Source organism: Euprymna scolopes, chromosome 11 (genome assembly GCF_053919585.1).
Source record: "Euprymna scolopes isolate OS-2025 chromosome 11, ASM5391958v1, whole genome shotgun sequence".
NCBI classification, from domain to species: Eukaryota; Metazoa; Mollusca; class Cephalopoda; order Sepiida; family Sepiolidae; genus Euprymna; species Euprymna scolopes.
Window position 1 is genome coordinate 104,182,509 of NC_136492.1, and position 14,253 is coordinate 104,196,761.

Sequence of the window (14,253 nt, forward strand, 5' to 3'; positions counted from 1 at the left end):
AAGAGTACGACAAATACCTTTTAGTTATGGTGACAAAAGATGACCAACGACATCTAACCTTTCGACTAACCTTGTGCCTAATTTGTTTCAAATGTTTAAACTGCAAATTTTATATATCTTTTGCAAATTCACAAGAAACTACTTCATGTGTCTGGGAGTGTTCTTACATAGGCTTTGCATTGGAATGCTTTAGATAAGTACCGAAAATCGATAATCGAAAAAAATTCAATTTAAGAAGAAAATCCCATTTTTTACCCAAGTTAATACTTTTATATAACCTAAAATCACAAGTGCATTTAAGAAGTTTTATCACCGCACAAGCAGAAAAGCGCAAGCTATAAACGCAGCTGTAGATTATTTTATAAGACAGGGACATATTCGAAATGAATGTTTCTTTTTAAAGCATAATTGAGCCATGATACTTCACTTATGTATGTTTAACTTTACTTCAAGTGATTATGTAAAAATTATTTAATAAAGTGAACAGTTAGTTCATAAGACAGGAGGCGTGTTCGAAATAAATATTTCTGTTTAGAGCACAATTGAACCATCATACTTGACTTTTGCTTTTTAAACTTTAAACAAAGCCATTATTTACAGATAATTTTATAAAATCAACAGTAGATTCTCTACAGTGCAATGAAGACTACAATGTATTGTTGACTGAGTCACTACGGGGAGACATAAGAAGCTTTCTTCTGATACACTGCGGGCAGTTCTTTAATGAGACAAGCGCGAGTCGGATCGACCATAGTGCTGTAATAACTGAAAGGAAAACCAAGCATGAAATGTCCTCCTTAAAATCTGTTAGATCTGTCTACCTATTCATCTATATAAATAAAACAGTAAATGTGTGTCTGTATCTGTCTGTGTGAAAATATTTAAACTATTAAACTACTGGTCACATAACGCCGAAATGAACAGAAATAGTAATAATATACGAAGGATGGTTTATAAGGAATAAAATCTTTGTTTGAATGGATGGCAGAAATTTGTCAGCAAGTTAAATGCAAAATGTTCCTTTCAACTTACCGACTCATTTCTATTACTTTTGCGCATTGAAGTGGTTTAATTTTTAATCTTTCTTATCGTTCTGTCGATAGCCTAAACAGTAGGGAACGCAGCCGGAGCGCTAAATGTTTTGGTTTCGATTCTAGCTGATGACACCAAAGTAATTTTTTAATCTTTTGAAATCAGTATTATATATTAGGTATAATATGATATTTAAAAGAGAATTGGCTCTGTAATAATTATTAAAAATTTTTTAAGCCTATTTTATGACCGGGCAAGCTCAAATGTCACTTCCTACTAATCATTAATGTATTACTTAAGAGCATGTAAGTCTTGCTCTTATTCATGTGTGAATTGTTTCCTCCAAAAATCCCACATTAAAAATAATTCTTAGAAAAATAAAAACATTGCAGTACCGCCTACGGTACTGCTGACAATGAGGACTTTCTTACGAAATATATATCCGTGGTAAAATGTTAATGACACTTTAATTTGTAATTCTTCGATATAGAAATTGTTAGCAAACAAATATCCAATCAGCAGTTATTATAATTTGCTGACAGACAAATCAACAAACGGATAAACGTAGAAAATGACGGACAAACAAACACCAATTAAAAAAACTATTTTGTTAAGAAAACTAAACAGTTTAGATAATGTGTGTGAAATTCACCAGGAATGGTCATTCCTCACACGCATCCACTAAATACACTGTGCAACAAATTTCAGGTTAAAAAAATATACATACCACACAAGACCTGTTTCGGTGTAAGAAAAGTATCCTGATACTAAATCTCACCTTTATTTCTCTAGATTAGATACTATTTTCATGTACTATGAATCATATTTAATTATTATTGATTATGAATTAAAAAACAAACAAACACACACACAAAACAAGTTTCAGTTAAAACATTTGCCATCTCAATCATCTTTTGTTAAATGTCATGCGACCTTTTCATAATACCACAGTGGCCCATCCAACATACCAGGGTTCAATTTTCATTTAAAACATTTCTCAATCACCGAAATATCATGATAGAATCTCTCGACACATTCATCATTCACATCACTAAGATTCTCCTCCAAATTCTCGAAAGTGAGACTTTTGCAATAAATAAATAAATAAAGAAAATAAAAATAAAGAAAATATAATAAAAAAGAAACGATAAAAAGAACAGAAATTGATTTTCCATGCAATTGTACATATACAAATTTCCACAGATGTTCTGTACCTTTTTGAATGTTGCACAGTGTATATGCGTTTAGTGACGAAAATTCTCTTTCTGATTTTAATTATTTCGTATGAATCAGATGATTCTATAATTGGCATTGATTCTCGGACATCTTTCTAGTTAGAATTCTTTTAGAGAGACATCGGGTACTTACAGAAAAGACCACATGAAAAGAATTGGGCTCGATCTTAGCGTACCCAGATTATCAGTCAGTGTTGTTAACCACTTAGTCTTTGTCATCTCCTCGAATTTAAATATGACAGATTAACAAACAATTTTATTGAACGAAACTTTAGCAAAAAATCTGTTTAAAGCTTAAGAGTAAAATAACCGCAGACAAGAGAAGGCATACCGAAATCACTAGAAAACGCATTGAGTCACAGAAATTCGGAATTCGCGATTTCTGGAAATTTTGTAATAGTGTGATGAATAATGAACAATTAATAATTTCCTCACTATCCAACAACTATCAACTTGTTTGCATGGCAACTGAGAAGGATGAATCTCTTGCCCGGCGGTTCGCTTCCAACTTAGACCCAACAAACCATTCTTTCTCAATTTTCCCTTTGCGGATAGAAGCCACACAATGATTTAAAAATTACCCCTTCTCGTGTGCGTGATGTCATAAAAAAAAACTTAGACACCGCGAAGATGCGTGGACCTGAACCCATACCTGCTATACTATTAAAGAAATGCTCCACCGAAGTAGCCCTTGTACACTTTGAATTCTACAACAAATGCCTTACTGAATCTTGCTTCCCAGAGTGTTGGAAAATTGCTTGTCGTACCAACATTAAAAAAATCAGGGGAATGAACTGATTCACTCATTAGCTGCTTTCCTATCTCCGTCAAAATCTTTGAGCTCTTAATCAAGTCCACCACATCGCAGATATTTCCGATCGATCGTATTTAGGCAAGCTTGATTTACTGCATATATCTTAACGGTAATCTCGAAACGTATATACCACGCACTAGATAAGGCAGAAGTAGCTCGAGTGGTAGCTCTTGATATATCTAAAACTTTTGGCAGAATTTGGCACGAAGGTCTTCTCATGAAAATGAAATCATACGGTATTATTAGATGCATACAAATCTTTAGATTAGAGAAAAATCCAGGTTGTCCTCGGAAGTCGTACGCCTATATAGCATGATAGAATGCGGGTGCCTTGGACCTTTATTATTCCTGATATTCATAAACGACCTACATTATAAAATTGCTTACGAGATGGGTGGATTTTCTGATGACACCACGCTTTATGACATAAATGATAAGAAAACGAATGCATACGTATCTAAACTTTTATGGAAAGACCTCCAGTTTGTAAGGGAATGGTATGTACATGGATAAAATTTAATGCTACCAAAACTAAGCTCATTTCTTTTAACAATTACCAAAAAACCTTCTCGGCTACTATTCGCTAAACTCCTTGGCTTAACATTCACAAGCAACACGAATTGGAACAAATGCATGTAAGATATTGCCAAGGATACCGTAAAGAAAATGGGGCCCCTTTATTATGCTAGAATATTACACATACCTGACAAAATCCTATATATCTATATCTCTACAAAGCCAGCATTTACCTCTGTCCTGCAAAAATTAGTCTGTGTAGCTTCGTTGGCATTCCCTGATGAGGGCGACTCAGACAGCAAACGATAAACTTGCTCTCCTCAAAAGCCAGGGGGCAAGGCATGGGAGAGTGGACCTCCTAGGGCTACTCAGGACATTTGCCTTCTCGACAGCTAAAAGGTCACCGATGGCCCAGTTTCTATCGGAGTGATTGTCGCAGTTAGAACCTCGACTTTGCTTCTCCTCGACTGGCTATAGACGGTGACCTCGATACTAAATGAGGATCAGTGACGTGCAAAGTTATGATGATGCTTTACCTGAGCTATACTCTTTGATTGTAATGCACAAAGACACAAGTGTAAATTCTAGTACAGAGAAATATTATGAGCCAGGGGGATGGTTTGAATATGAGTTTATGTCATCTCGCTAATTTAGACCCTCCTTTGAACGCCATTAATAAGAATACATCTAAAAAGGGGTTAAATAAAAAGATTGCTAAAACCAGAAAACGGTTTTCGCTTCAAGCATAAAATCTTTGACTTATGGAGGATTATTTTATTCTACGTTCCCCGTTGTTAAAAAGAAAGAAAGAAAAAGTCAGTTATATCCGGGAATCACATCCGCCGCATGTTTCTAATGTAAGTACCGAAAAGAATTATTTATTTCGACTGATGATTCCTCTCACCCTCTCTCTCTCTCTCTCTCTCTCTCTCTCTCTCTATATATATATATATATATATATATATATATATATATATAATTTCTTCCTCTAAACACACACACACACACACACACACACACACACACATATATATATATATATATATATATATATATATATATATATATATATAAGAGTCGATTATTTTCTCATTCAGAAATAGCCCCTACCGTCCACTCTCTGTCCTAAAAGTGATTCTATTTTATGAGTGATAGGCGCCCGACAGCTGCCGTCGTTCGGAATGACAATGAGTTGATAAGTAAAGAATACGGAACTGCTTAGAGAGGGGCATTAGTCAAGCGTGACCTGTCAGAGCTAATAGGAAAATAAACCCTTTCCACACCGAAAATAAAAAGGGCAAAAAAGGGGGCCTGTGAAGAAATGAAAAGTGGCAAAGTTAACTTTGAAATCTTACTCTACAGGACTTCAATTATGATTGGAGGCATGACTTTTCTTTCGGGGGGGGGGGGTGATGATGGTGTAGGGATGAGACTGACAGTACAAAATCCAGTCGCACGCATTCCAAACGGGACAGATGATTTAAAAATCGTACTCCGACGTATAACAATGGTTTCCAAGAATAATTCTCAACATTCCAGATTCAAACCCTTTTCGATGCATGATTTTCTTTTTTTCTACCACATTTATACTAGCAAATACTTGCCGATGTAGAGTGTAAATATTAAAAAGTTCACACACACACACACACACACACACACACACACACACACACATATATATATATATATATATATATATATATATATATATATATATATATATATATATATATATATACACACAGGGTGACAAAAAAAAAAAAAAAGCTAAATGGAGGCCATCTAGAACATATGCTGTAGAACGGAGAAAAAAAGGCCAAAGACCCTAGTGTTTTGATGTGATGTTTTGAATAATAATAAACTAGTTATGACCAAAGTTTCATTTCATTCGGACAAAACACTAAGAAACGGGGCCTAATTAGAGTTGGGGCCCGTTTTTGGGTCACCCTGTATATATATATATATATATGAAATAAGTATTACAGTGAAGTTTACCAAAATAAATCAAGATGGCAAAACTAAAAGTATATTGTAAATATTGAAGAGTTAATATTTATAAAGTAATCTCAACCAGATTTAAAAGCTCGATAAAATCAAATAGGAAATAGAGCTTATAATAAGAACAAGTAGTTAATAAAACCTGTTAAAAACACTTTGAAAAAGAGTTAAAAACATATTTAATTTTAAAAATAATATTACTTAAAAGTTAATTTTCAACCTACTTGGATCGTTTTTTTAAAAACTATTTTTACATGTTCTTACATTTCAAGTTCATTCCTTTTTACAAGCTGTTGATTTTCTTGCAGTCGAGATGGCTGTCAACGACATGAGAGTCACGCTTTTTGCCGATTCTTCTTTCGGATTTGTTTATTTAAAATAGAATCACAACTAATAATCGTCATCATTTGTGTAAAAATATCATGCCCAACCGAACTGTATATGCATATTACCAATATTTTTGTAGAATTTTTGAATTTGGAGCGTTTATAGCGACTACACGAGATCGTCTAATGTCAGCCATGTTTTTCCTTCGTTTTAACTTAACAGAGTTGGCACGATCTGTGTATTAAACTAACACTTGTAAAAATATGCTAAAACGCAAAATAACTTATTCGGGTATGTAGAAGAGTAATTTATCTTGCCTTTGGTAATATTTATTTGCTGCATATTTATTTTTTACGCCCATTTCTTGTTCTATCAAATACAGTAAAAAAATACCTTTATTTTGAAAGAAAATACCGTCGGAAAATAAATCTAAACCAATTTATTTTGCTTTAACTGTATTATTTGTGATATATTTGTGTTAACAATATTTACGTCAAGGGTGTGAGCTCCATATAGAAACGTTGATTCGATTTGAATAAAATAAAATACACATGAAGTGCGCTTGAAAGCCAAATCACAAAGGAAAAAAATATATTAATAAATATTATAAATTTTGTTAATGCAAACAGATTACAAACAAAGAAATAACGCAAGAAAAATTGTTTTTGACTAATTTCCTGTCGCTAATAGTGATCATTACTCACATAATAGATTTTTAGTGCCTAACTCTCCTTTTCTGTTCGGTTCAGCGATGCAATTAAAAACAAACCCCTACATCAAGATGTAATACAACTATTGTGCAGTAAATTTTTACAAGTTGACAAGTGACGGTATTCATTTTTGTGTTAAAACATTTTTTTTTTTTTTTACAATAGCATTATTAGTCTGTTTAATTGTCGGGCGTCAATAAATAAGGGGATGGTGTTTTAGCTTATTTCATTCTATCTATAACTTGTAATTATAGAAATTAATTAATACCTATGCAAATAGTAATATTTTGTTTCAAGATTTCACAAAAAAGAAACACTTGTCTAGCTACAACGACAATCAACAGTCCCCCCACTCTCTATCTCTGTATAAACCTAAACGCAATTTCTATGAACAAAGCTTATTTCAAAGAACTGACTGCCCGTAGAACTCTGTTCCGCTGACCTGCTTTCCACTTGACTACAATATGACCGTCTTCAAGTCCAATATTAACAAGTCCTCCCAAATAATCCATTTCCACCCCATTTCAACCACTGACAAGTAATACGTTATTGTCATAGTGGCTACCGTACACTCATTAACTCTTATCCTCGAGTGGCCTTGAAGTCTTGATAAGTAGTGAATCCCATGTAAAAAAAAAAAGCTAAAAGCAGGTGTACACAGGAGAAATCATCATTTATATTTGATACAAGTTTGACATTTAAAGTAACTTAATAGTTTAAGCATTTATTTCTTTATATTTACATGTTTAGGTTTATCGTCTGTGTTCGCTTCGACAAGAGGCCCGACGTTGACTGACTTTCCTTGTGTTAAGTCACTAGTGATTACGATTGTGTAGGATTGACTGTGTCTATTTGTCACTGTTTTCAGTCTTGTTTGATGGTTTTTTTTCCATGTCTTCTTACGGCGCCTGGCTTTCGGTCCAAATAAAACTGCTCATAAAACGAAAATAGATAAAATGAAAAAAAAACTTTTATCATGTGCTAACGTATTAGGTTTTAAACAGACTTTACACCAAAAAAATTACGCAAATTTATCAAATAGTTTACACATGTTAACGGCGAAATGTCTCGTCCACCATTTTCTGCTTAAACCAAGAGAAATAATTCAGAGTTTAACAGTCATTATTATAATACAGGAAAGAAATCAGTTACAGATCAAATTTTATTTTATCTTATAGAAATAAAAATACTAGATTACTTTTCGTAAATTTTAGTGCACCCTTCTGAAACCTAATAGGTGTGTAAAAAATCTAGTTTTTGTGCAACTATAATTCTTTTTTTAATATTTGGGTAAAACTATAATTCTTTTTTTAATATTTGGGTAAAACTGGATAAGGTTTTCTTTTTGATGTCCCGTTTTAAGTTTTTGCCAATACTGCTATACACTTTTTTTTTACGTCAAGTTTTAAGTCTCTGCCAGTGCTGATAAAAGTTGGGTTCTTTTTTTTGTGTCTCTGCCATAGATGATGTACCTCTTTGCTTTCTACTGTCCATTTTATAATCTCTGCTAGTATGGATATAACCTTTTGCTTTTTGCTGTCCAATTTGAAGTCTCTGTCAGTGTTGATATGTCCTTTTTCATTTTTCTATCCAGTTTTAATGCCAATATACCGTTTTGCTGTCTAGTTTTGAAATCTCTGCCAGTGCTGATGTAACTTTCGCTAGTTGCTGTCTTCTTTAAAATCTCTGCAAGAGATGATGTACCTTTTAGCTTTCTGTTGTCCAGTTCTTTTTGTATCTGATAGTGCGGATATACACTTCTGGTTTTTGCTGTCTAGTTCGAAGTCTCTACAATTGCTGATATACTCTTTTTTCTGTTTAAGTCTCTGCCAGAGCTGATATACCTTTTTACTTTCTGCGGTCCATTTTTATTTCTCTGCCAGTGTCGAATTGCCATATATCTGTTTGCTGTCCAGTTATAAGTCTCTGTCAAAGCTAGTGTACCTTTTCGCTTTCTGCTGTCTGTACTGTTTTTACTCCCTGCAAGTGCTGATATACCCTCTTGCTTCTTTTCAACATGCCCGAACAAGTGAAGACGACTTGTTTTATTACGGGATAAAGTATGTGAATTGTCAATTTTTACATTTACATCATTTATCTTTGATTAAATTGATCGCTGTTAAATAAAGTCATATTCCATTTAACTAATAGTTCGAAATTAAAGAGAAGACACTCCAATGTTATTAAAATTAAAATTACATTCTCGTTATGACTTTGATTATAGTTAATAATCAAGATATGCTTTTAATATCGTTTCCTTTCCTTTCTTCGACTTGCATTAACTTATGTGTATACTTCAAAGAGTTTCGCCACATGCTTAACAACAAAATTCCGCCACTTGTTATGATTTAAAAGCAGTTATTCAACTGCTAGGAACAGCTCTCAACTGTTATCTACTCGGCCGACTTCTTTGGTGGTCATTATATTGAATTTTCTTGAATGAAATCTTCTTGGTATGGTTTCTTTTCATAGCTGGAATCTGGTAACCAAGAACTATGTCGAAACTACGTTAATATTTGTTTACAAATAATCTTGTTGATTTATCTGTTAATATTGAACGTATATTTTAGTTCATCTCATATTATTTGAAGATTATAATATTTCTATCATTCTTGTTGTATATGATATGAGTTGCAATGCTAATCCAATTAATAAAAAATATGATCATCCCTACTAAATCTCCAGCTCAGCCTGTATAAAGAATACAATTGTTACAGCAAAATTATATTTTTTTCATGTTTTGTATAGATGCAATCAATGTATGAAGTAATATTTTTTACAAAACAGGGGAGGGTAGAGCGGTAGCCTTAGATATATCTAATGCTTTTGACAGGGTATAGTGCGATGGTCTTTTAAGAAAAATTAGATCATTTGGTATCACTGGAAGAATACATAATGTAATTAAATCCGTCTTAAGTAAGAGAAAAATCCAGGTTGTCCTTGACGGTCGTACATCTAAACAATATGATATAAGTGCGGGAGTACCTCAGGGGTCTATCCTTGGACCTTTATTATTCTTGATATTCATAAATGATCTTTCTGATATAATTGATTCTGAGATGGGTATATTTGTTGATGACACCACTCTCTATAATAGGTACGAGGGGAAAACAAATGAACACATATCTAAGGAAAGGGCAAAAACACTAGAAGATGACCTCGAATCTGTAGTGGAATGGGGACATAAATGGATGGTCACATTCAATGCTGTCAAGACTAAGCTTGTCTCCTTCAATAATTACAAGAAACCTTTCATAACACCAATAGCAATGGCCAAGAACACATTACCCGAAAGTACTTCCTTTAAACTCCTTTGCCCAAAGTTGACAGGGAACATGAACTGGAATAGATACATTGAGAGCATTGCCAAGGCTGCTGCGAAAAGGGTGGACTCTCTCGACCGTGCTAGAAAGCTACTTACGCCTGAAAGTATCCTGTACCTCTACAAGGCCACCATTCGTCCATGTATGGAGTACTGTTGTCACATTTGGACTTGTGCATCTGCTACTTGTCTCTCATTCCTTGACAGGGTTCAAAAGAGAGTCGTCAACCTGATAGGTCCTGAACTGTCATCTAGGCTTCAGCCTCTGTCCCATCGATAAAATGTTGCATCCCTCTGCCTGTTCTACAAGTACTTTAATAGTGAATGCTCTGACGAACTACAAGCACTTGTACCCCTCGACGTAAATACCCTCTACAAACCCGACAAGCAGCTAAATCCCACCCCTTCACAGTAGAGATCCCTAAGTGCAAGAAAACATTCTACTCCAATAGTTTCTTCCCCAGAACTGCTAGACTTTGGAATTCCCTTCCGGGATTCTGCTTTTCCAACTGTACTGATATGCAGAAGTTCAAGTGTAATGTGAACAGACATCTTGCTACTCATCTCCCTTCATAATACCCCTGCAACTTATATCCCCGATAGTAGCCCCCTACTTCAAAGTGACTCTGTGCTTTGTTTAGGGTGAAAATTGAATTAAAAAAAAGAATATCAATTTTAGTCATCCATTTTATCATGCTAGTTATAAATCAATGCCTAAATGATCCTAAAACAAAAGATTCCATGTTTTACGACGTTTAAGTTTTGCATGTTGTAAAATGCAATGCTTGTATTTTGTCTTAAATGCACTTCAGTAACATTAAATACAATTATGATGTAATCATTCTTATTTAACACAATGGAAATATTTAATTATTATTATTATTTTTTTACAGAAACATGCAGCATTGAAATCATCCCTGCTGGTCATATTAACTGCTGTCCAAATTACAAGTAATGCGTTTTTTTTCTTTGTTTCTTTTAAAAATAGAAAATCTTTCGGATAAAATACATACGATACTATTATAACTTCTGGTTGCAATTCAATCACATACGTTCATGCACACAAACACCCATACATGCACGAACACACACACATTCATATATGCACGCACACACCGACACACACACACACACACACACACACACATTTTTAACTATGCACCGTATTTGTGTTAATATCATCATTAATTCTTATGATTTGGACTACTCTCCCCATCTTGAGAATTATTATCACAACGATTCGGTCGATGTAACTTTCGACTTTCTTCAGGTTCATTTTGTTAAGCTCAGTAATCTTTCTGCCGAACTAGGAAGTCAGCATCGAATTTCAAACGGAACTCTTTATTTAATCTATGAAGATGGCCTGATTTTGTTCCGTCAGGCATAGCTGAATAGAAGGGCTGAGTATTTCGCGATTGAATTTTTAAGTGTGCCTATCTCTGCAAGTGCTGATATATACCTTTGAATCTTCAACTTCCAGAAGTAACCTACAACTGAAGTACATTATCGATCTCACCATGATGAGAACATTAGTCCGAATAATCCAAATAATACGAATTATCGATCCTTATTCCTAAAATTCAGAAACACTATGTTGATTTGTTTTTATTAAATAAAAATAGGATTCTATGGATTAAATTAGTTTATAACATCGTTTAGGTGTTACATTATTGATCGGATAAACTTTTATAAAACTTTAACTAATTTTGCTAAAGTTATTTTAATCCTTAGAAAAATTATTACATGCAAATAGTTTCAAAAACTGCTTTTATTTTATACATGAATATTTGCTAACTATTTTAAAGCCATTTTGAATTACTTTTTTAGACTGTCGAACAAGAAAATCATTTTATAGAAATCGCTCAAGACCAGACATAAAAACACTTTAATACTTCGAGATCAAAAATTAACTCATGATAAATGTTAGATGGATAGATTCCGGCCCAGAAAAAAAGCAATTTTTCCACCTTTGTCAGAAACATCACTCATGAGATATGATAATTAAAGGACAAAATAAAATAATGCACTAAAACTAAAAAAAAACAATGATGATGATGATGATGATGATCATCATCATCATCATCATCAGCAGCAGCAGCAGCAGCAGCAGCAGCAGCATCTAATATGCTTTAAAATGATTCAATTTATACAGAAAATCCTTTCGCGTATGCTTAAAATGTTTCTAAACATAATCATAATTCATATGAAAAGTACGATTCATATCTAACATGCAGGAATTTAATACAAATTCAATCCATGCATCATTTTTATTATTTGCTTAAAATAATACAAATGCAATCAATGTCGAAAACTGATTTAATATGACAAAAAAAATAACAACAATGCAATTCATATATAAAACTGTTTCAAATATGCCGGCAAATTATACAAAAAAAAAATAATCTCGAAAACTGCTTCTAATATGAAAAAATAACAATAAAATCCAAAAATAAAACTCTTTCAAAAATGAAAAATGATACGAATAAAATTTATGCATAAAATCGTTTCTAATGCGCGTAAAATAATAAAAACATGATTCATGCAAATACAATTCATATCTAAAACTGTTTTTAATATGGATAAACACAATGCATTCGCGATTATAATCACATCCTATATCAAACATATCGGAAACTACTATAAAGACAAAGCACGCGCATTTTCTTATCTACCTGAAAATAATCCAAATACTAAGTATAAACAAAACTAATAAAAATACACCAGAAAATAATAGAAATACAATTGATTAAAAAAACTGCTTCTCCTCATATCCATCCATCCATCCATCCATCCACCATCACCATCATCATCATCATCATCATCATCATCATCATCATCATCATCATCATCATCGCTATAACATCAAAATTGCATTTAAATTAACCTATCATTAATGCGACATTTATTTATCCCTTTTTCTCTGCCGTCGTTCGAATGAGTTTATAAGTAAAAAATACGGAATTGTTTAGAGAGGGGCATTAGTCTATACTTTTTTCCCCACTTATTTCTTTAACTTATGAAATTATCATTTCTTTCCGTGTTTCGTCTCGCCTTATAATGCCAAACGACTGTGCTACCTAAAAAGCTGTACATTTAGTCAATCACTTCTATTCATTTTTTTTCAATGTGATAAAATCAACCATATCTCCTGTTCTGTTCACATTTACCTGTACTGTTCATATTTAATCTTCACGCCTGTCTTAAATCATATTGCACATCAATTGTATTATTTCTACCAATGTAGTAGATATACTCAACCTTCAATCACCAGGATTAGTTTCCATTAATATCCATATTTAACATGCATGCTTGATAGAATCTTCACTTTGTCGAGAATGGTAACACTTTGCTGGTTAGTAATTTCAAAGCTTGTGTTTACTTCATCAACTCATAACTTGTAATAACCATAAAAATCTGTTCCTCTTAATGATCCAGTTGTGTGATTAAGGTAACAAAACATCTAATCAACCTGAATAGTCAATATCTGCGTTTTCATTTGTCTATCGTCCAGTAGATCTAACTGGTTATCATCAACCAAATTACATCTTATTCTATATTATGTTATTTTTCGTGGCGCAGTGAATAGAGGTGTTGAGTCTCTACGGTTCCATGTTACCATAACGGTTTCAATCCTAGCCACAGCAAGCCAGAGGATTAGTTGGTCAAAAAAGTGGCGAGACAAAAACAACTATGGAAGGTAATAATTACTGGGGATACAGTTAAAAGACTCGAAAGCCAGAGAATAAATCCACCGAAACGTGGTGAAACAACAACAACAACAACAACAACAACAACAACTATGAAGATGAGGATAACAGTCCGAAAAAAAAAATGCTTACACATACATGTTATTCAACTGTATCCAATACTTACAAGTACCAAAAACGATTGAGATGCTATCAACCCTTTTTCTACGACATTAACTCACAGGCATTAATTTCCATAGCCTTTACCCAAGTATTAAAGTTAACAAGCACACCTGCCATTGTGTCAGAGGCAAGTGCCGTACCATTAGTAAAGAGAATATCTTCTGAACAATTTGTATGAAATTGCATCGATAGCATTTCTAAGACACAAATGAAAAGTAAGAGATCCCTGATATACTTCCACTTTAACATTAATTCTAACACAACTTTGAGCATTTGGATATCACATTTGAATATTACATGTGAATATTTTCATTTGACTATTACATTTAAATATTACATTCGAATATTACATTTAAATATTACATTTAAATATTGCATTTGAATACCACATTTGAATATCACATTTGAATATTATATTTAAATATTGCAT

General features: G+C 33.2%; 1 protein-coding gene across 4 annotated transcripts in view; it reads left to right on the forward strand.

The window, feature by feature from the left end:
• Positions 1–14,253, forward strand: part of LOC145288028 (uncharacterized) — a 593,135-nt gene that overhangs the window by 121,957 nt on the left and 456,925 nt on the right. For all 4 annotated transcript variants that reach the window (XM_080136036.1, XM_080136037.1, XM_080136039.1 and 1 more), the window contains exon 2: positions 10,848–10,905. In XM_080136036.1, coding sequence (XP_079992162.1) covers positions 10,848–10,905 — 58 coding nt within the window. The remainder of the gene's footprint in view (positions 1–10,847; positions 10,906–14,253) is intronic.